General features: G+C 43.4%; 1 protein-coding gene across 8 annotated transcripts in view; it reads right to left on the bottom strand.

Moving 5' to 3' along the window:
• PBX1 (PBX homeobox 1) overlaps positions 1 to 22,458 on the bottom strand; it is a 292,465-nt gene that overhangs the window by 43,011 nt on the left and 226,996 nt on the right. For all 8 annotated transcript variants that reach the window (XM_077986408.1, XM_077986393.1, XM_015125589.3 and 5 more), the window contains 2 exons: positions 13,293 to 13,537; positions 6,169 to 6,359 (listed from right to left, as the gene is read on the bottom strand). In XM_077986408.1, the coding sequence (XP_077842534.1) occupies positions 6,169 to 6,359; positions 13,293 to 13,537 (436 nt within the window). The remainder of the gene's footprint in view (positions 1 to 6,168; positions 6,360 to 13,292; positions 13,538 to 22,458) is intronic.

The following is a 22,458-nucleotide window of genomic DNA, read 5'->3' as shown; positions in this document are numbered from 1 at the left end:
TCCTTATGGAAAAAATGTCCAGAACATCCCTGATTATGCCAGGATATAGGATTTCCCAATTTAGCCAACAGAAAGCACTGATGGCCTTGCTAGACAGGAAATTCAGCTAATATTGTATTTTCAGGGTCCCGCTTGGATTAATTAACACAATAAAGTGCCTGATTTTACCGGATGAACACCATCTGTCCACAGGTATTAACCACATCTGTCCAGATTATGCCAAGCCCAAGTCACTCTCCTAAATCATGCTGAGTTTCTGGGTCACTCAGCATCAGAAATTGTACAGATTGGATTTAAAAGCCCAACTGCAAAGTGGGCATGTGTTAAAAGCTCTTGCATGATGGGAATTTGAGGAAGATAGCCAAGTGACTAACACAGTCTGCAGGCCAGGCTTTAGATCACCTTTGGCTTCTCTTTCTTCTTCGCCTAAAGAAGACTGTTGTTTTAGGCCTGGGGAACTGGACCCTGAAGGCTCCCTAATTGGGAGAGCCTCCGTTCCCTCATTCAGTTGTTTGCATTAGCATTACTGTGTATTTTTTGGGACTCTTCCAATTGAGCTCAAAGGAAACCTCTCTGGAATGAGCTGGTGGTATGCGGATGGTGCAGACAGCTGTTCCCAGCTCTTCTCTCCTTGTGATGTGCAATCTTCCCTAGGTGGTCTCATCTACTCTGATGGACTCGCTTATCACCTCTTTTAGTAGCTGTCTTAATCTAGGGTGTTTGAAATCCTAGGATCAGGATTTTTCAGAATTTCAAGAAACCTAGTGAAAATAACACCTTTCTACCATAAGGTTGAGCTAACTGAGACGCCTGGTTTCTTTGCTTTGGCTTGAAGTGTTATCACCTTGCTGAGTTAACATTTGTGATTTCAAACCAATGAGTAGCTTTGTGAGTTGGGCATCAAGGTTTTGAATTTAAGAAATTTGGAAGTTAATTAAATATTACTGGATAAACATGGTGTTTTAGGGACAGAAAATTTTTGAAGCACAGGGTCCACGGGGGAAGTTTTTTATAAAAGACTCATGATAGTGAGATGTGTAGACGTCACAGACATACACTGCTAACTACCAAATTTGTTATCTCCTGCCCTAATACCTCTGCTAAGAGCCACTGGCCCATTTATGACTGCAGACTCCAAGCATCTTCAGACAAACTGTTTCCAAAACTAAGATCACCTTTTACCCAAATCAGCTCCATTTTCCTTGTTAGCCTTATTATTTAGTGACATTACTACAGATATAGTTCATTATATTTGCTAATTTGTTCATTCCTTCATTCATCCATTCATTCAAAGATTTGAGTACCTAGCATGTGCTAGAAACTAGGAGTTTCTCAACTCTTCCTGCTTTCTTACCTTCATCAAATGATTGCCCCCTAAGCAAGTCCTGCCAGTTCTACACTTTCAAATCAACCTCTTTTGTTTCATTCTAATTGTGCTGCTATTTGTGAAGTGAGTGAAGAGGAGCCACTGCCTATTGTATGACTGTATGACTAGCGCTGTCCAAGAGTACTTTGTGCAATGAGTGAAATGTTCTATATCTCTGCTGTCCAATGCAGTAGTCACTGGCTACGTGTGGCTACTGAGCAGCTGCAATGTGGCTACTGTAACTAGAGAGCTAATTTTTAAATGTTTATTCATTTTAATTTAGTATTCAGTTAACTTACAATCAAATAGCTATATACCAGAGCAACACTAGATCAATGCTTTCCCAAGAAGCCCTCTTGGAAAAAGATTGTAGCTCTGGGGACACCATCAAAAACATAAAATATCTTTGGAACCTCTTGTTTTAGTCCACTCTATAATATAGCAATGTTTATCTTAAAATAAGAATATTTTCTTTGGAATACTTATGTAAAATGTGAAAAGTATTTCAATTTATTCTGTGTGGTGCCAGTCTGAGGAGCACAGGCTTCAACAATTGTTCTTTACATTGTCTTTTCTCCAGTCCAGCTCATCTTCAAGAGACTCACTAGAGTAATCTTTCTAAACCATAGATATGTCACTAATCATTATAAAATTTAATAATAATGTGTATATAAACAACAATGTACAATAGTATATAACAGTAATATATAACACAGTAATCATTATGATAGCTGAATTATGATGTGAATATTATGTGCCAGATACTATAGTAAGATTTATTCCTATTTTACAGGATTATCTACATTTTACAGGTAAGAAAACCGAGTCTTGGGAAAATGAGTCACAGGGTCATAAAGGTCATCAGGGTTGTAGCCAGAATTTGAATCCAGTGCAATTTTATGTGATAACTTCCCATACTTCTTCTTTAAATAGCTCTGAGGGTTTCTGCTGTTTGATAGGATAAATTTAAAATCTTCACTGGTACAGTTAAGGTTTTTCAGTGGATCTTTCCTATCCCTAGTGCCTCATTTCCCCTCAATCCTACATATGCTCTGAACAATTTCATCTAGCCACATCATATGCCTCTGCATTCCCCAAAGACTCGTGGCTTTCATGCTCCTGTGGCTCTTCACACCACCCTGCATCTTTCTCTCCCACAACATCCGCCACAGATTTACATATGTTTCCCCAACTAAACAGCAAATTCCTCAAAGGCAGAGGACAGATCTCACTCATATTTGAAACCCTTGTGTCTAACACATAGTAAGCACTCAAGTAAGGAATGCTTGCTGAAGTAGAATTACGTTGTTTATTTTGCTGTCATTCCTTCTGTTTGGCAAACATCCTGCTCCTCTGAGACTCAGTATTTTTCCGCCCTCTCTCTGGATCCTTTCCTTCAGGTGGAGTAGGTAGATGAATGAACTGAATGTGTAACATGTGGTGTTATGTGTAGTTGGAACAGTATTTGTCCTATGAGCTCTTTGAAGGTAGCACCCACATTTATATGCACTTTTTTCATCTTTGATGTTCCAGTGGCTACTATAACATCAGGCAGATAGTAAGAGCTCAGTTAGATAAACCAGTAAATCCAAGCAGAGTGCCAGTGTGACCAGACTAGACCTTCTTGGATGTCCTTTCCTCTTTCTTGCCATCCTCTCTTTGGCAATATACTTTATGTAATCCCCTCTATTGCAGTGAAGTATACAGACATACTTTTAATTATCTGGTTATGTTACTGTTATTTCCAGCAAAATGTTATAGAAAAACAGTTAAGATTACTGCTTGAAAATCAGTTAGATAGTTTATAAGTTCTCTCCCTCTTTTAACTAAAAAAAAAAAAAATGTTATTTATAGTCCTGATAATAAACTTACCAAGTTGTATGGCACAATGCTTGGTATATAGCATGACATGAGAAATGTTGAATGAATGAATGAATGGAATTTTTAAGTTAAACCTTCCTGGTATAGTCAAGTCAATCTAAGGAAGAGAGATAGGAAATGACTTGAGTGGGATAAACCTGGGCCCAGAGAGGAGTTGAGGAGTGTGGTGGACAGAATTCCAGAACTGTAGACCCTGGTGTACACACCTTCCCTGTGAGTGGATGGCATAGGAAATATGATGAGGTTCCTCATCAGCTGACTTTGAGTAAATGAAAGGGAAGATTTGATTAAAGCCTTAAAATGGAAAGTTTCTCCTACGGGCCCTCAGCAAGAAAACAGGCAGCCAAACTGTGAACTGCCTATTGAGAAGGGCAGCCTCTCGGAACTGAGGCCCTCGGTCCTACAATGAGAAGGAAACGAATTCTGCCAACAACCAGAACAAGCTTAGAAGGAGACTCTGAGCCTCAGATGAGATCACAGGCTCAGCTTATAAGCTTGATTACAGATTCGCTGTGACTAGGGCAGAAGATCCAGCTAAGCCATGCCCAGGCCCCTGACCAACAGAAACCGTGCGATAATAAACTTGTGTTGTTTTAAGCTGCTTAATTTGTGGTAATCTGCTACGCAGCAATAGAAATCTAATACAATGAGTGTTCCACAACAAAGTAGGAACACTCAATTCTACACACCTATTAGATTACAAAGACTAATCTTATTACTAAATCAAGTCCTCTTTGTATTTTATTTGTCTTCCATGAAATCTTTTTTGGTGAGGCCCTGCCCATCAGATGCATGGTTTAGAGGAGCATGTGAATATGTGCAGTGAGTGTGTCTTTCTTACTAAGTTTGCTTAGCTATCTCTCCCAACTACAGTTAGTGACGCTGGAGGCACTGATATGAATTCCCCAATCAGGATGTCTGGCAAACATTTGCTTTTGAACTGAGAAGGCCATTTGCTCAGCCTTAGGCTGGAATCTGGGGTCATGTTCTTTCACTGGTAATAAATATACCCCCAAAATGAAATGATAGTAACAGTGACAATAGGTTAGTTGTTTTCGTTTTGAATCTTGGCTCAGAAGCAATGATTCAAAGGTTGTAACCAAAGCAAGAAAAAGACCCTGTCTTAAAGTGATTGTCTGTCTGGTGCCAACTGGAACACTCTAGGCAAAGGCCGGTGGAAGTGAAAGAAACTTGTGGACAAAGCTCTCCAAGCTTTGTGTCTGTTACAGTCTGACCTTCAACTGGGCACAGTGGAATTACTGAGAGAAGATATCCAATGAGACAATTAATTCTGCTCCTCCCGTCTCTCTGCTTACTTTCTTGAAAAGAACTCAGTCTGGAGCCAACTGTTCTTTTTTTTTTTTTTTCAATACCTGCCAACATAAATACTAACTCCAGCATTTTAACTAGAGGAGTTACCATGGAGATGTAAGCAATACACGCAGGGTGGCAGTGGCACAGAGGAAGGACCCAAACAGAGGCCACCAGTCACTTGCACTTTGCACTATGCAGAACAGGCTGTATTAAAGAAGCCAGGCAGACAGCAGGCCATGGGTGAGGGAGAGGCACAGAGGATCCTGCTTTAGGGTGATTTTGCCTATTTCCATTCCATTACTATACCCAGTTGGGGAAAACTACCTTCGTTTTTACTTTCTCTTGACTTGTTCTATGGAATTCTACTGGCCCAGAGTTACATTTTGCTAGCTGGCATTCTCGTGTTCTAGTCCATGCAACCCAAAACACATTGACTAAAGGGAGTGAGGAGAAGATGCCAGGGCGTTTTAAAGAGGTTCAAGGACTGTAAAGACCACAATTGTGAAGACAGACAGAAATGCAGGTAGGAGAGCTGAATAAAACATGATCTCGGGGTGAAAAAATTCAAGAGGAGTAATATATCATTTTATCTGATTGAAAAGAGACAAAATTATAGACTGTGAAGTGGTACACTGACCCTGACATATCTAACGTCCTAACGATAAAAATAACAGATTGGTATTATTATCAAGAATTTAAATATGAATGGTATCTGAATTCACAGATGACGAATTTAAGACAAATTCTAGATCACAAAGCATACCCAAAATCAAAATGTATTTGCTAGATGAATTATCAAAATATTCTTCTAGAGTAGATGAAAGATATGACTATTACTATTTTACAGGCTGGATAACAGAAGCAAAAGGAATCAAAGGGATTCACATAAATCTATCGGTCTAGAGAGTAGGGGAACCAAGAGATGATAGTTGTTCTGGGTTCTCAGTTCTTGTCTTCTTTTAAAGGTCCTTTCTATCCATGGTTTCTTCAACTGAATGCCCTGAACTCACAAGTAAGGACATGAGCAGCAATGCCAGATGGAAACCATCAAACCAAGTTGGCCCATGTTAGACCATCTCCTTGTCCCTCTATGTCCAAAGTGCCATGTCTTATTCATTTCTGCACTCCTAAAATTAGCCCAGAGACAGCAATTTACTTAGAAATATTTGTTGAATTGAGTGCACTCTCGGTCCATCTACAGGGTGGAAAAGATCCCAATTTCCAAGCAAATGGAATAAACTTTATTGAAGAGAGCCTGTCGTGATAGAATGCTAGTAAGACAGCTGCAGGCCCATAGTTACAAGACGCATCTATAAGAGAGGTACCTAGTGCTATGAAAAGAAAAAAAAATCTCACTGTACCTAAGTCCTCCTTGCTGCTACCCACAGTGCGTAACATAGTGATAAAGATCACCTCCTGCAACCATGTATTTTCCTGGTACTGTGTGAAACCAATGACCTATCTAGTCTCGCAGAACCATTCTCAGGGTACCATTTGGTTCAGTGTTGATGGGGTGAAACTAGAGCCTATAAGGGTGGCCAGCTATGGACTCTAGCCCCAGATCAGTGACTCCCACAGAGGGCAGGACAGCCCCATGGGAGACTCACCGCGCATCCAGAAATCGGGAACGCAGGATCATCACGGCCTCGCACGTGCTCTGCTTGAGCTGCATCTGGATGGAGCTGAACTTGCGGTGGATGATGCTGACCATCCGCTCAATCTCCTTTGGGGAGATAGGCCTGGTCCGGCTTTGCTCTCGCAGGAGATTCATCACGTGGGTGGTGAACTCGTTGCAGGCCTGGAATGGCAAGACAATAAACACAGTCATTGCGGGTCCAAGCCTCAATGCGTATCAAGTCTATGACACAAGGAGCATGTGGGCTTTTCTAGAGACTTGTGCAAATAAAGAAAACTAAGATAGTTTGTGGTAGACGTCCATTTCAGCCCCTATGGCTCTAAGTTTTGGCGATAATGTTGAATTTTTTTAAGACACAAAAAAATTTCTTAATCATTTTATCTTAATTTTTTTTCCATGATTTTACTACAGTAAAATGTAAGCATATGACTTCTAGTATAAAACACACTACACCACCCTTTGTCCCAAAGTTAACAGTCAAAGAGAGTTTGGGGTCAAATGTATCATGTGCTTTCTGCCTTGCTCATTATTTCTGATATAGGAGTGCTTCCAAATACTCAATTTTAGAATGCATAAACAGCCAAAAGAGTTTAAATGGAATCATGGAATTAAAAGCTTTGATAATTCTTCTGGGAGATTTCTCATCCATCTATTTCTGTTTCAAGTTTTATTATAAGAACTTCCTCTCCTGCTCTGGCCTTCTGAAGATCCACTATGTCTGTAACACAAAGGGAATCTGTCCCCAGGGGTCTTAGAGAAACAGCATCAAAACATGATTGAGAGGATTCAGGAACTATCCCTGCAGAAATAAAAATTCTCAGGTTATAAACTAGCATATCATCAGCTCCGGAGGTGGAGTTGAAAATCGTATTTCCCCACCTCCTTATTTAACAGGGAGAAAAACTGTGGCCCAGAGAGGTGAAGGGACATTTCCACAGGCACAAAGCAAACATGAAGAGGCAGAAGTAGCGCCTGAGCCCTTCCTATTTTAGGCCATGGCCTCTGTCCTTTTCCAGAGTCTGAACTTACCCCTCTGAAAACTCCTGCCCTCTCTTTTAGTTACTATGACTTACTTAGCATCCATAATCTGGTTTCCTTAGCTGAGCATTCAGTAAAACATCTATTCACAGATTCACTCAAAGCAATACTGTAAAACTGTATTCGATTCACAACAAAAAAGGCAAGATGATGATTTGAGAGTTAAAGAACTAAAGACTCAATTGCTCCAACTTTTTTTTTTTTTTTTTTTTTTGAGACAGTCTCGCTCTGTCGCCCAGGCTGGAGTGCAGTGGCGCGATCTCAGCTCACTGCAAGCTCCGCCTCCCGGGTTTACGCCATTCTCCTGCCTCAGCCTCCCGAGTAGCTGGGACTACAGGCACCCGCCACCTCGTCCGGCTAGTTTTTTTGTATTTTTTAGTAGAGACGGGGTTTCACTATGTTAGCCAGAATGGTCTCGATCTCCTGACCTTGTTATCCACCCGTCTCGGCCTCCCAAAGTGCTGGGATTACAGGCGTGAGCCACCACGCCCGGCCTGCTCCAACTTATTTAACAGCAGAAACATGCTCGTTATTGATAACATTGCACTGCCGTTGTCACATGTGTCGATAACGCAGTAACAGTAACAATAGTACACATTTACTGATTATTCACCTAAGAAATCTTTTGAGGTTGGTTGGCCAAAGGTACATAGGCAGGTGCATCCACTGGGCTGTGTCTACACTGGTGAATGGGAGGCCTGGGTTTTTGCCCCCGCCTCCGTGAATATTTGGGCACATCCTTTCACTACTCAGTGCCTCATTTAATTTACCCAAAAGTGGCTTTAATCACTCCTGACCCTCCAGCAAGGTTAACGGCACCCACACTCCTGTGCTATGACCTGCAGACTGAGCAAATCCCCCACAGGAACACAGCAGAGAGGCTGAGTGCGAGCACAGCCTGGGTTCACAGCTCCTGCCTCTGGGACTCACTTGGCTGTGGGATCTTCAAAGTTACTTAATGTATCTGTGCCTCGTTTCTCTAATTTGTGAAACCGAGATGACAACACCCACCTCATAAGGTGTAGTAAGGATTAAATGAGTTACTATATGTGTGCCTGGCCCTACAAACACATGTCACAATTATCTCTTCAAAATATAGATAACTTAGAAATCCAGCATATTTGGATATATCGATAACCGGGTAAACTTCTCCAGAGTTCAATTTCCCTCTCGGTAAAAGTAAAGGTGGTGATAAATACCTCCTTTCTACTCTACAGGCCTATACAGAAGACATACCCATAGAAGATTGGGTCCTTCTAGCATGTTCCTCTCCACTCTCCATGGAAAAGGGCTATATAAACATGAGATCTATATAGTAAGTTCATTCCCTAGCCAGCCCCAGCACCCAGAACTGTACAACCAAGATAAGGAAATAAAACCTGGCAGCAAGTTCACTGAAATCTGGAGACCACAGGATGGAGAGTGGAGGGCTAGGCACATAGCAAGCATCCCAGCCGCCTTTCTAGAGAAACAACCTCCCACAGGGCTGCAGCCTCCCCACCTCGTCTGGGCTTAAAGAGAGGAGGGGCTGGATGTGAGGGAGGATTGTCAAGTGCACCAGCTCTCAGCTGGGAAGCCAGCTGAGAGTGCTCGGCTAATAATCATATGCTTCATTATGGTGAATACAAATACTCACAATATCTGACGTTTATTCAGGGCACTGTATCCCGGGGCCCTTTCTGCTCTTCACGAAACAGACAGTGGAGTCGTTTCACCCACTGCTGAGGTGGAGCAAAGCAGCTGCTAAACAGCTGCCGAGGAACGCACAGCAGAGAGCAGAGCAAAGCTCCAAGTCCGTTTGAGATGGACAAAGCATAATGATCCAGATTGTTCCAGTACCTGGGAAGGAGCTATCCACACCTCCTCCTCACTTCCCTCAAGCCTTGTACCTAAAGAAGCTGGGCTACTTCCCACAGGACAGGCACTCACAATGTGACAGGAATGTGAATACTTGGGGTTACAACTGTTAATTAAATAAAACCCTCACATGCTGAATGTTTCTCAACAGAGGAGACAGTACTGTAGGCTGTAATAAAAGAACCCAAAAAAACCCCCCCCAAAAAACCATTACTTTCTGGGACCTCAGGCTGCCTCCACAGGGCAGAGGGATTTCGAATAGACCTCCCAGGTTACAGGGCAACATTGTTTGTGGAAGCAGACAATGAAAGGGAAGCCTTTCAAAAGTCTCGTATAAGGTTTAAGTTTACATCCTGAACCATAAGACCTATCTTCTTCCTTGACTCCTTCAAAAAGATGGATTGGATTGAGATCCAAGGATGAGACTGGATTTGGCTGCCAATCTCATCAACAAAAGTAACTGGGATCTTAGGGCTGTCTTAGCTATGAACTGAATTAACCCAGTTCAGTTCAACATTAGAGATTTAGTCCTGCCAATTCCCCAACAGCATTATTTACAAAAGCTAAAAAATCCTACAAAACCACAGGATTTTTTTTTTTTAAGTAGATCTTGGAATAAAATTCAGGTTTCTGACATCATGGTTTTATCTATTATAATATGCCAGCTCTTAAATACCTTATAGTGCTGGGCGTGGTGGCTCACGCCTGTAATCCTAGTACTTTGGGAGGCTGAGGCAGGCGGATCACATCAGGAGATCGAGACCATCCTGGCCAACATGGTGAAACCCCGTATCTACCAAAAATACAAAAATTAGCTGGACATGGTGGCGCACACCTGTAGTCCCAGCTACTTGGGAGGCTGAGGCAGGAGAATCGCTTGAACCCCAGGCGGAGGTTGCAGTGAGCTGAGATCGTGCCACTGCACTCCAGCCTGGGCAACAAAGCGAGACTCCATCTCAAAAAAAAAAAGTCTCCTGATGGTTTCTTTATTTAATAACCTCAGGGTAAAACAATGGCTGATTCAGGTAGTTTTTTGTATTGTTTTGGTTTTGGAGGGATAAGGGTGAGGGTGAGCTACAGCAGTTAATTATTGTGTAGTTATCTGCCATCACCATGCCAAAAATAAAACAACAGAATTAATTATTAAGTAACCAATTTGGTAATTTCAGGTAGGTATTACTAAAATACTGACACTTTCACTTGACCAAGGTTTTCTATTTTTAAAAAATCCCCATAAGGAACTGTTACAGGAAAATGAAGAAGATATATCTCTCAGACACACTAGCTAGAAGGTTAATAGCATAATTTCCCTACAATCTGCTGTTTACTATAATTAACAACACAACTAATATTAATAAGTTATTAAGCATCCAAAATATATTAAGCAGTATTCACTTCCTAACTAGAAAATGCCCATATAAACAAATAGATGACATTTTAGCACTTTTAAAAATAATAAATACAGATGACCACCACAACTTCTACACTGAACGTAATTTGTTTCTGTACTGATGGAGATTTTAAGCTCTCAATTTCCAACATCTTTATTGTTTAGAATAGCTAAGTCCCCACAGGGAGTTTCTGAAGAGAATATTCTTATCACAACCCTCTCTTAGGTGCCAGTAATCTAGTCCAAGGAAGTAACAGAGAGGACAACCTGGCTACTCCATTGTGGAAAGACATCCACATTCTCTTCTTACAAAGTGGTGTCAGGCATCGTTCTAATAAGAGCCCTTGGGGTAAGGGTCAAATCCTGGATTCTAGGGCAAATTCTCTCCCTCATTAAATGTGTGACCTCCACCACATCTTAACCTCTTTCATCTCCATTTCCTCACCTGTATCAAAAGGGAGAGGATGGCAGTACCTGTCCTGGGTGCCCAATCTCAACATTGCCTTGAGGAGCAAGTACCATTATGTCAGCCACAGAGTTTTGTGATTGGTGACATGCTATTGAAATGTACTACAGCTGTCATGATTTTTTAGTCATTTTGGATGAGGATGGAAGAATGATAAGAAGGTTTAAATCAAGGAAGCAGTTCTACGTTGCTGGCAACCTGAGCTCAGACTAAAGACAGTTTTCAACACCTCCCAACCTAACATCCATTGCAGTTACGGTTTAGTGAAGGAAGTCACACTCTGGGCTTGTCTTGTGTCCTGTTCTTTGGCATGAGTTAACCTGGAGGACAAATCTGAGGACAGCTTGCTATGCCAGAGGACAGGGTTATTGGTGAAGGCGAAGTAGGAAGAACATTGGGTAATAAGAACCCAAGAGGTCAGCGAGAGGTCTGTCCCCATTTGCCTTCCAAAATTACCCTTTTAGGTTAGGGCAGACTGCAAATTCTAAACGATGGTCATGGCTGGGGAAACTGTCCGAGTTCAGCCAGCTCTCTGAGCTCAGCATTGCCTGGGATCTGGGGAAATGTCTATAGGAGCCAACACTGTGGCAAGAACATTTGTTCTTTCCCAAGGCGGCAAAGGAGGATGACTCACAGCTTCTTACCACAGCTTGCTTTCATTTTCCTCCCCTTCACCCTCCCTACACCTTGTCTGATGGTCAAATTTCACTATTCTTGGCTTCACAGCAATTTTTTTGCCCTCATAAAAGACAGGATTTTGTAGAAATCCATTCCAAAGGTAGATAGGAGTGCAGTAATGAAACTTTATTCACTTTAAATTTTAAAATGCCTATTTCTATTTTAAAATTTAAATTTTCTATTAAGTTTGCATTTGCCTTCTATCTAGTTATGAGTGGACTGCACAGGGTCTTCTACCTTCCACTTTTTCTCTCTCTTCTTTTTTGGCTTTTAAAAAGGAAGGGGCCGGCTGTGGTGGCTCATGCCTGTAATCCCAGCACTTTGGAAGGCCGAAGCAGGTGGATCACCTGAGGTCAGGAGTTTGAGACCAGCCTGGCCAACATAGTGAAACCCTGTCTCTACTAAAAATACAACGATTAGCTGGGTATGGTAGCGCCTGCCTGTAATCCCAGCTACTCAGGAGGCTGAGGTAGGAGAATTGCTTGAACCTGGGACATAGAGGTTGCAGTGAGCAGAGATCGTGCCACTGCACTCCAGCCTGGGTGACAGAGTGAGGCCCCATCTCAAAAACAAAAAAAGAAAGAAAGAAAAGAAAAAGAAAAGAGGGGAAGGGAAGGGAATGATTCAATGAGAGTAAGGTAATGGAGAACTTCAGTACAATGTTGCATCACAAGAGGTAACAACAAACTTACCTATTATCTAAATGAAAAGCTGCTGTTAAAGAACTCCTGATAAAGTAGCATGCTTACACTAAACAGAGGAACTAGGGTTGCTATATAGATGTGTGTATGTGTTTGTGGGGAGGATGGGATGGGGGTTCTTTATTAGAGAGGGGCTCTGTTATAATCAGGAGACCCTACATGTATTGCTTTGTAGTTAACAGCCTTTCTTGCCCTTTTCTTTATGTAAGTTTTATGGTCCTTCACATCCGTGACTCCAAATCCACAGATCTGTGCCACCCATCAGCTTTCAGAATTGAGTATGCAGAACACTGAGTCCCACAGACCAGTGCCCGGATTAGAATCCCAGTTTGTCTGGCTCCATGGGTCTCCTGAACCCTTTAACCTTTTAACAAAGGATGATGTGTATCATATTCCATACCATATATTAGGTCAAAGAGGGAGTATGTTTAACTCTCATTTGAACTGAGTCTGGGTAAAGTGAGGGACTCTAGGGCCAAGTTTTAAACACTTTCCCATAGGATACTATGCGCACCCAGAAAAAGTATAATCCTCCTAATACATAAGGAAAACACAAGGGCCAGAGAAAAACCTCCCACCTTCTGGCAGGTTAGCTGGTGACTCTGCTGATCACCTACAGCGCCTGGGTGAGAGCCAGGACTGCCCATTAGAGGCACACATTCTGGAGTCCAGGCATGGAGTGTTCCTTCTATGCATGATTCATGTTTCCTTGAAATCATCACTTACAGCGTTGCACATTTTTTAATGCCTTTACCTCCACTGAACGCCTAGGTTTTTAACAGTTGAGACCAGGACTTGGCAGACTGAAGTTTGGCCAGGGCTCTGTGGCCAGGCAGGGGATGCCGGGCACAAGGACGCCAGCACCTGGGAAACGTGAGCCGCTCGTCTCTACAAGCCCCAGGGTTGTGCTTCCTCTACCCTTTCCTAAATGACCTGGGTGCTGAGCCCCAGGTGGTTCTGGTTACCTGCTCGTATTTCTCCAGCTCCGTATGGTAGATTTGTCTGATCTGTGAGAGTTTGGCTCTGTAATCTGAATGTTCCACTGAGTTGTCTGAACCTGCCCCTCCAGAAGCCGCCGCAGCTGCCGCTGCTGCCGCCGACCCTCCGCCCTTCTCAGGCCCCGCCACGCCTTCCGCTAACAGCATGTTGTCCAGCCGCATCAGCTGGGGGTCTGTGGGCTCCTCCTCCTGGGCTCCTCGGATACTCAAAACTACAGAAAAGGACAAAGGGAAGAGAGCGTTAATAGTAACCCAAGAAAGAAAATTAAAAAACAAAACACATTTGTGTTCTTTGGCTAAATAAGCTGCCAAATTACTTGCAAGATGCCATTTGAGGAATAGAAGAAAGGCTGGAAAAAGAGAAACCGAGAGGGTGAGCAAATGAAGGAGGTACTTGCTGTCTTCCAAAATTACACTCCACTTGTATGTGGAATCTAGAATAATCACATTTATAAGAGGCAGAACGCAGAATAACGGGTACCATGAGTTGGGGAGAGGAGTGGGGAGCTATTGTTTAATGAGCACAGAATTTCACTTTGGGAAGCTGAGTTTTTGAGATGGCAGCAAAATAATACAAATGTACTTAATGTCACTCGACTGTACACTTAGAAATAGTTTAAAATGGTAAATTCGGACGGGCGTGGTGGCTCACACCTGTAATCCCAGCACTTTAGGAGGCTGAGGCGGGTGGAACACAAGGTCAGGAAATCGAGACCATCCTGGCAAACATGTTGAAACCCCATCTCTACTAAAATACAAAAAATTAGCCAGGCCTGGTGGCGCACACCTGTAGTCCCAGCTACTCGGGAGGCTGAGGGAGGGGAATACCTTGAACCCAGGAGGCGGAGGTTGCAGTGAGCCAAGATTACACCACTCACTGCACTCCAGCCTGGGCGACAGAGCGAGACTCCATCTCAAAAAAAAAAAGTAATTATAACAAAATATATTTTTTACCTTTATCCCCATACTAATTTCAGTTTAAGGAAAAGCATTTCCCTCTTTCTCATTTTAAATTTCCGTAAGTTTGTGGTTTTGCACTCATTGCCTTTCTTTGCAATGTTTGATCAGTTTAAATTTTTCATTTCCAAAATCACCTAAGGTACATGAATCCAGTACATTTGGAATGAAATCTTAAGACCTTTCCTGTGGACTAGCAGAGAGTGAGGTCTAGCATAGCAAGAAGACAAATCAGCCCTTGAGCAGGGTCGTTTAGCTCCAAAAATTGAGATCTATCTGTTCTGAGTGATAAGGACTCTGTCCTGTTGGAAACAAGGGTGAGGTCCTTTTAACAAGCTGTCTCCAGGGATTGGGGGAAGCCAGTGCTCTGGTAGGATGGCGTCTCAGATCAATGAGATAGCTGCTTTTTATTAAAACACCAGGACCCCTGGTGGTGATTTGGACTGAAGGAGATCCAGTGATTTAGTAAATCAGCAGAAGAGCGAGACAGTCTTTTTTTTTACTACCCCTTCAGACAACCTCCCATAAAATAAATCACTCATCTAAATCCAGTTCGGTTGTCAGCAGCCAAGTCTTTGTTAAGAGGGAACATAAAAAGTGTTTTCAATGTTTAAGAAATTGAAAAGAATGTGTGGGTAGGGTGGGAAAGAGGAAGTGATTAAAGGCAGAGGAGAGGGGTCCGGTGTTGGCTCACATTTTGGGGATGGAGGTGGCAGGGTCTAAGTCCCTGGTGGATATTCACACACCGGAGCAGAGTCAAGAGCTGTTTCATGGCAGGGTGCATCTGGTGAGCCCCAGGGGGACGGTGCCAGTTCCTGGTGTCTCCCCAGCCCTGGCAAAGCAGGGCTGCGGGTTGTGACTGGGAAGGTGAAGATGAGTTCAATGAGGGTATGTCTAGATGTCTGAGTGTTCCATCACATATAATACCAGCATAACTGCTGGCTGTGCCCACACGCTCCTGGCTGCCAAGAGGCAGCACAAGAACCAACCCTGAACGTTGTTCAGAAGAAATCCCAATTCCTAGGCCAAAAGGGAAACTACAGTATGGCTCTCACAAAACACGAGACCATCCAATGGAATGGTGAGCCATGTGGACCAGGGGTGGCCATAAGGAGCAAAGAGGACAAAAGGTGCAGAGCAGAAGCTTGGACTCCATGATGAAGTAAAAAAGGATGAGAGTAAGGGAAGGAGAGGGAGGGAGGAGGGAGAGCAAGTAGCTGGGAAGGAGAAAAGAAGGAAGCCTGCACCCTAGACACAAACCACAAAGCTATCAGGTCATGATCTTCTCTCTTCAAACCTGAATGTGTAATATTCTGCTACGCAAAAACAAAATTGCTACAGTAGTGATGGCAAAAGGTTAGGAGATCATTGAAGTTTATTTTGTGGACTTTTTTTCAATAAAATCCTTCTTTTGTAGGCTTAGGAGACTGAATGGGAAACTGCTCCTTTAGCTGATCTTTGAATAATAAGGATTTAGTCACGTTATTGTTTCTCAAATTTATTTACTCAAATCTCCAAAGCACTCTGAAGAACAAATTGCCGCTAACAAAGGTTTCCTTAAGAAAGTAGATGGCTGCTGTAACCATTCCCTCAATACCAGGCCCTAAAGGCGCCAAAAAGAATCTGGTGCGTCCAAGCATCCGGCAGCAGCCCCCAGCAGCCCCTCCTTCCTCACCTCTACGTGGGGTTTATGGGTGTTTCTCTTTATATGATAAATGTAATAGTCTTATCAACAAAGATATTTATGGGTCATTTACAAATGAGAAAAAAAAAAGAATCCCCTCTGAGCCATTAATAAATACAGTTCTTTCACTTTAGCTCAATTATTCAAAACATTGTGCTGGGGCAAAATTCTATTCTCTCATTCACTCTATTGAATCTCATGTCCAATATACTTCCTTCAGAAGAGGCTGTAAGCCCCCACAGCTGGTAGGAACATTCCCCGCGATGCTGAGGCTGGTAACCCTTCGGCCGGGTGTTAATGCCTTCACGTGGGTCCACCTGGCTGCTCCATAGCCAACGGGTCCTGCATGCGGCCCAACACTGAGAGATCTTAGGACAACCTCTGGTCTCAACAACAACAGCGAAGCAAAAAAGAATGATGTCCTATTAACTGTCAGGACTTGCCTTGCCAGGACTAGCTTAAGCACTGCCTACTTGAGGTAACATCAAGTATCCCACCTTCTCCAATCGCACGGGTACCCCAAGCGGCCTCATTCATTCCATCAGCTTATTCCTCCAGCCAAACTCAGTGAGGTATGAAAGAAGGGAGAGGTGAGGCAGACAGACAGTTCTGGTCCTCGCTCCTCCAGGAGCTACGTAGGTGATCACGCGCACGTCACTATCAATATTGCCCGTGTACCTAATATTTACCTCTGAGACTATTTCCTCTTTCTAGCCCCTCTCGGTTTCACGCCTCTGCTCCATCTTTTTAAAACCATCAATGGGAAGCACAAACAATTCCACACAAACTCTACACACCTCCTAATTAATACTTTTCTTGGCCTTCAAATCTAACTGATTTTAAATAAAATAAGAAAGAAAATTGTCAAGGCTGGCAAAGAGCACTGAAAGGATAGACTGCAAGCCCCTACCTGCCATGGAAGTTTCAGGAGGGTTGCAGAGCTTACAGCATAAAGCATACTGACTCTTGTCTCTCAGGTATGAAGGATACATTTAATTGAGCCCAGCGGCGGTGGGTAGGGTGGGGCCAGAAAGTGTGGGCATTTCGCTTAGCGTTTATATCATTTTATGAATCTTGCAAACAAATACTCCTTAAAAAGAAATCTGAATTCACTATGAGTTCATAGACTTAGTTTCTAAATGTGGCCAATTAGAAATTGATAAGATAGACACAGCGCACCACAGCATAAATGTTGCTTGCATTTACACTCAGAGTCCGGGACACATAAATAGGTCCCAAATCAGAGATCTGAAGAAAATAAAAGAATGAAAAGAAAAGGGGGGGGGGGGGGGAAACAACAGTCATTTCTAAATTACACCCTTTAAATTATACTCAAATTATGAAAATAGAAAATGATTGTGCAAGAACCCCCAAAAAAAATTTTTTTAAGGAACAATATGAACAAGGGAAAATCTTAAAAGAAAACCTTCATCTTGCACTATTTTGCATAGAAAATTCAGTTCTGGTGGATTTGGGCTGTGTCTGTAATGCTTGGAGGGGGCAGAGATGGCCCAATAAGCAACCTTGCATGCTCATATTTATAGCCAGCACAAGGAGAATCCAAATATACCACTATTAAGAATAGGTGTTGGGCTTCACTGATACAGAAACTGTTCAGCCCGGTGGTTAAAAAAACTCCCACCAACATTAGATAAATAAATGAAAAGGGTGATCTGTCTCAGCAGAACTGATGCTACCTATTTATTGCTTGAAGCCAGTACTCTGGTGAGTAGGAGACAAAATGATTATTTAAAAGCTCGTTTTTATCTCTGCAGCAGCATGCAAGACTCGAATGAACCTTCCGCCAGGACACCAGAGATGTTAACACTCATCCTCCAAGATCCAATTTCAACCAGCGGGGCTGTTACCTAATCCAGCAACCATCACATATGATCAGGTTCCTGCTTCCCTGATGGGTGCCCTGCGCTCTCTCCCTCCTCCTCATTTCTTCCCTCCCCACCCCAGCAGCTTTCTGTGAAATAGGTTTTAAAGGGCCAAATCCCCTGTTTGTCCCCATGCATATAGGATTTTAATGGCCAGGCAGGCCTGGACGCGTCCACTACCCAAAAAATGTCATTGACTGCAGTGGATATGCAATCTGCAGAGGGGTTGCACCCATGAATATCTTTAACCCATTTGGTAACAATTCTTATAGAAGGAGTTTCCTTCTCACAAATCCACCCAATTATGGAAGAGACCAGTTGAGACATGTAGGTGATTTATACAGGAATTGTCACAAGCCCTTTAAAAAGCTTCTGATGTCACATGTACGTTGCTGCCATCGCTTGCCCTGGGGTTAATTCTTTGGTAAAACTCCTAAGATAAGGGGACTGTCACAGCATTGTGGCAGCTGCTCTCACCACTTGTCCCCTGCTGTTCTTTCTTTCTTTTTCTTCACACAAGGAGAAAAACAAACCAAACCCAAAGGCATAGTCAAGATCATCCTTAGTGGGAAGGCTGTGTGCGGGTTGTTTTGTCCTTGGCCGAGCGACGTGGGTCCGGAGCAGCTCCAATCAATGCCCACTAGAGGGCACTCTTTCTTCACCAAGGACTGGTTCTCCACGCGGGCGGACAGTCTCAAGTGTCCAGGTTCGTGCTGGGGGAATGCCTCTGTTCAGATTCAAACTTCCACAGGTGGGGGCAGGTGGGGAGGGGAGGAGGGCAGATCTACAGGGAGGGTGGTCTTCAGATTTGGACAACAGTCCAGGGGCCCAAAGCTGAGCTGAGAGAGAGAAACAGATAAAGAACAAGACAGAAAGCAGAGAGGCAGGTGGTTTGGGGAAAGGCACAAGGTGTGCAAAAGGACAGGCTCTCTCTGGCTGATCTCTTTGTTTGATTTGTAGGCACAAACCTCCATGCAGAGTGTTCTATTGCCCAGGAGCTAAGTCTTTACCACATCCTACCAGAAGAGTTAGAAAAGAGAGACCAGCTCTCCCCGCCTCATTCCTAAGTCAGCGATGCAGTTTTAGGAAAAGAGCAAAGTGCTTGCTTCCTGAGAGCATCAGAGGTACACCTTTTATTTGTTCATAAAGTACTTGCACGCACTGAATTACATCACCTTATAAAACATGAAGTAATGTTCCAAACTTACAGAGCAGATAATTGAAGATTATAAAAGCAAAGCACATTTCCCCAAAATCAAAGCAAATGAGACACAGCCGAGACTGAACTCTAGATCTTTAACTCTTGGACACTTTAGTCCTCTCCAATATTGCAGTTCTGAATCCTTTTCATAACAGGCAGCTACATGGATGTGATATCTATTCTGTGCATGCACGCACACACACACACACACAAACACACACACACAGTCTCTTCTGATGCCGAAGGCACACTGTTACTCCGGCCAAAAAGAAAACAATCAGATATGAGTAATGGAAGGAAGGAAGTTTTTTCTATTGATTTCCTAATTTCTTTTAATTTCTCTAAATCTGGTCCTTTCCCATTAGCTCTTTCCACTATCATGGTTAGAGCCACTGTATTGGGTGACAGAATGCCCTCTTCTTTCTTAGCCACAGAAATCCACTTACTACAGTCCTATTTCATTTTAAATCTCAGCTCAAAATCCTTTATGAAATCTGCCCCGATGAGAAAAGCCAAAAATGATCTCTAAGCCTCTGAGCCACCAGGGCACGTACTGCCTAGACCACAGCCGTGGGGCATCTCAGGACACGCCAGGGCACACCTACCATCTTGCCAGCAAGACTGTGAACTCCTGAAAGGCGGTTCCCCACACAACCTCACAGGGCCTCTGACACTAAGTATCTGTTCCAGTATTTCTTAAGAGCAATGTAATAAAGAGTCAAGGAGGGAAGGAAGATATAGGCTGGTGAGATCCAAGGATCTCTGCCTCAGCTTCCTGTTCTCAGCCAGGCAGCCAATTCCCTGTATGTGCTCTCTTTCCCCCTGCATTCCAGTTACAAGTTGTACCACAGCCAGCATGCTGTTGGGTAGAAGGCTGTTCTCTCTGCCACCTCTTCCATATCCACTTCAAAAAACTGTCAAATCTGCCTTTTCAAATCTGACAATTCTAAACAAGCAAAACTACACTGGCATCAAGCCAGAGTTTCCTGGACCCAGCCTGGTATGTACCCAGGAAGCCAATATTACCAGTGACAAAGGCTCCGGGTGCTGGGAAAAGTCTGGTTGGTGACTGGTACCTGGGGAAGAAGCGCCCTGTGACAGCTGACAGGGCCTGGCAGCCAAGGGGTCACATAGAGGTGGTCTCCACAAACAGGCCCTCTGAGGAACGCTCAGTGCAATCAAACGAATTACTGCTCAAGTACCTCCAAGGTGACAGGAATGAGCTGGATGCTGGGACCTTGGATGAACCAGATATGGGCTCTGACTTCAAGGAGCCCGTGGTTTACGCTCCTCCAGTCCCTCGGACACAGGATACCAACTGCTTTGAGGCTTGTGGGTACGTGAGATTGCCAGGGTGGGTGGATAACAACTGCAAATCTGGAGATTTGTGTGCATCCAACTGATGCACATATACTTCTTCCTCTGATTTTGCTTACTTCCTATAAGCTCAATATAGCCACAGCCTGGAACCTCCTCAAGCTGAGAAATAACTATGCTCTAATTTGATTATTCTCAACCAAAGGTGGGACCCAAATCTTCTGTTAATGTCTTGAAACTCAGGGCAGCAGGCCCTCGTGTTCTTCACTCCTAATTCTCAATCTCTGTTTGTTTGATGTGAAATGTCTTTTTTTTTAACGGTGATTTTTAAAGAGTTATTCATCAAACAAATAGAAATGACTGACGATTCTATTTTCTAAATTTTAGAAGTCAGCATTACTGATAGGTGTCAGTCAGTGCTTCTGATTAGTACAGGGAAAGCAGTTACCACCTGAGTGGACACCTTCCGGCCCCAAGTGGAGACCCTAGATGCTGCAGTAGGCCTGGAGTGGCCTCTTCAGATGAGCAAGTTCTAGTTTAAGAAATCTCCAAATGTTGAAAGCCACCCTTGTTCCCCCAGGGTTGTCTCTCAGCCCTCTAGAATCTCAGAGACACGGAGGTGGGAATTAATCTAGGTCCAGGGTTTCTTAAAGTAGGGGATTTGTATTGAAGGTAAGATAATATATTTTTAAGCCATTGCGACTGTTTTTCTTGGTTTGCTAAGCAGGTAGGCCAAAATGTAACCAAGTTCAGGGATTTGAAAGCTTTAGTCAAACAAAGGCAAGAATTTAGTCCTCAAGTGTTTCATCCCAGGAGTATTTATTGAGCATTTACTACAGTGCCAGGCACCGTACTGACTTTCCAGATAAACGTGGTCCTGCGAGGAGCTCTTAGATTCACTCGTTTTTCACATTTAGCCAACAGCCACTCTGTGTAAAACTTTGTGTGAGGTTTTAGGGCAAGGGATGAAAACAAAATTATATGACACTCTTGAGACAGTTTTAGGTTTTTGTTTGTTTGTTTATGTTTTGTGGTTGTCTTTAGAGGAACACACCAAGTTTTTCTTGTCATCTTTTTCCCCGGGTTAGGTTTTGGCGGTTCTGGTCACGTGCATTTTCTACTTCTCAGGGGATGCATGGGCATGGATCCCATTCACACGTTCCCACTTGGCACACTGCGCCTCCCTGGGCCAGCTGGCAGGGAGAAAGCTAATGTGCTGGGCGATAGGCCCCTGCCTTTCTGGATGGGTGCCGGCTGCCTAGGCGAGGGGCTTTGGTCCTTAATAGCTCAAGTCTGGACTGCTGCTCAGGAAAGCCCTTTGCCTAAACAGGAGCCACAGAAGTTGGTAGGAAGGCATGACTTACAGCAGCTTTGGCCTCTGACTGACATGCCCAGAGGTACGAGGAAAGGGGGAAAGCCATCGGAAAGACAGAAGGCCAGGACCAGGGCCAGGGCCAGGGGAGGGTGTGTGAGACCTGGATTGCCTGTGGTAACCCATGATACAAGGAACAGTTTCCTTCTTAGTTACACATAAAAAGCATGAAAAATGTGGAGCCATTGGTTGGCAGCTTGCTGTGCATTCCGTGGAGATGAAAGCTTCTCTCTACAATGGTATTTCCTAAAGGAAGCAACCACAGAGAGAAAACAGAAGAAGTTTCTCAATACTCTTTAGCCTTAAGGTAAAAATGTTCTGCAGTTCCGAGTCTCAGTGAGGCACCTAGCACATTGCCTGCTTTCTGGCAAGAGCTAATACAGGATAGATTTCCTTCTCCTACCACATTTTAATACCCAGAAATGTGTAAGTATGGGCGCGAGCTTTCTTCTGTTAGTGCCACAGCATGGCGCACACACACAAAAAAAATGTGCACTAAAACAGGCCATGGGTGTCTAGGTTCAAAGCCAGGCCCAAGACTCCTACTAGGTGACTTCACCAGTTTCAAAGCCAGGCCCAAGACTCCTACTATGTGACTTCACCTATGCCTTAATTCTTACTAAGGATTAAATAAGGTTATTTTTACAAAAGCACATAGTAGTGCTTGGTGACTGATAGATTTTAGATTTTTGGTTAAATCTGAACCAATCTCACTGATA

Source organism: Macaca mulatta, chromosome 1 (assembly GCF_049350105.2).
Source record: "Macaca mulatta isolate MMU2019108-1 chromosome 1, T2T-MMU8v2.0, whole genome shotgun sequence".
Classification (NCBI taxonomy): Eukaryota; Metazoa; Chordata; class Mammalia; order Primates; family Cercopithecidae; genus Macaca; species Macaca mulatta.
This window is presented reverse-complemented; position numbering and strand designations above follow the sequence as displayed.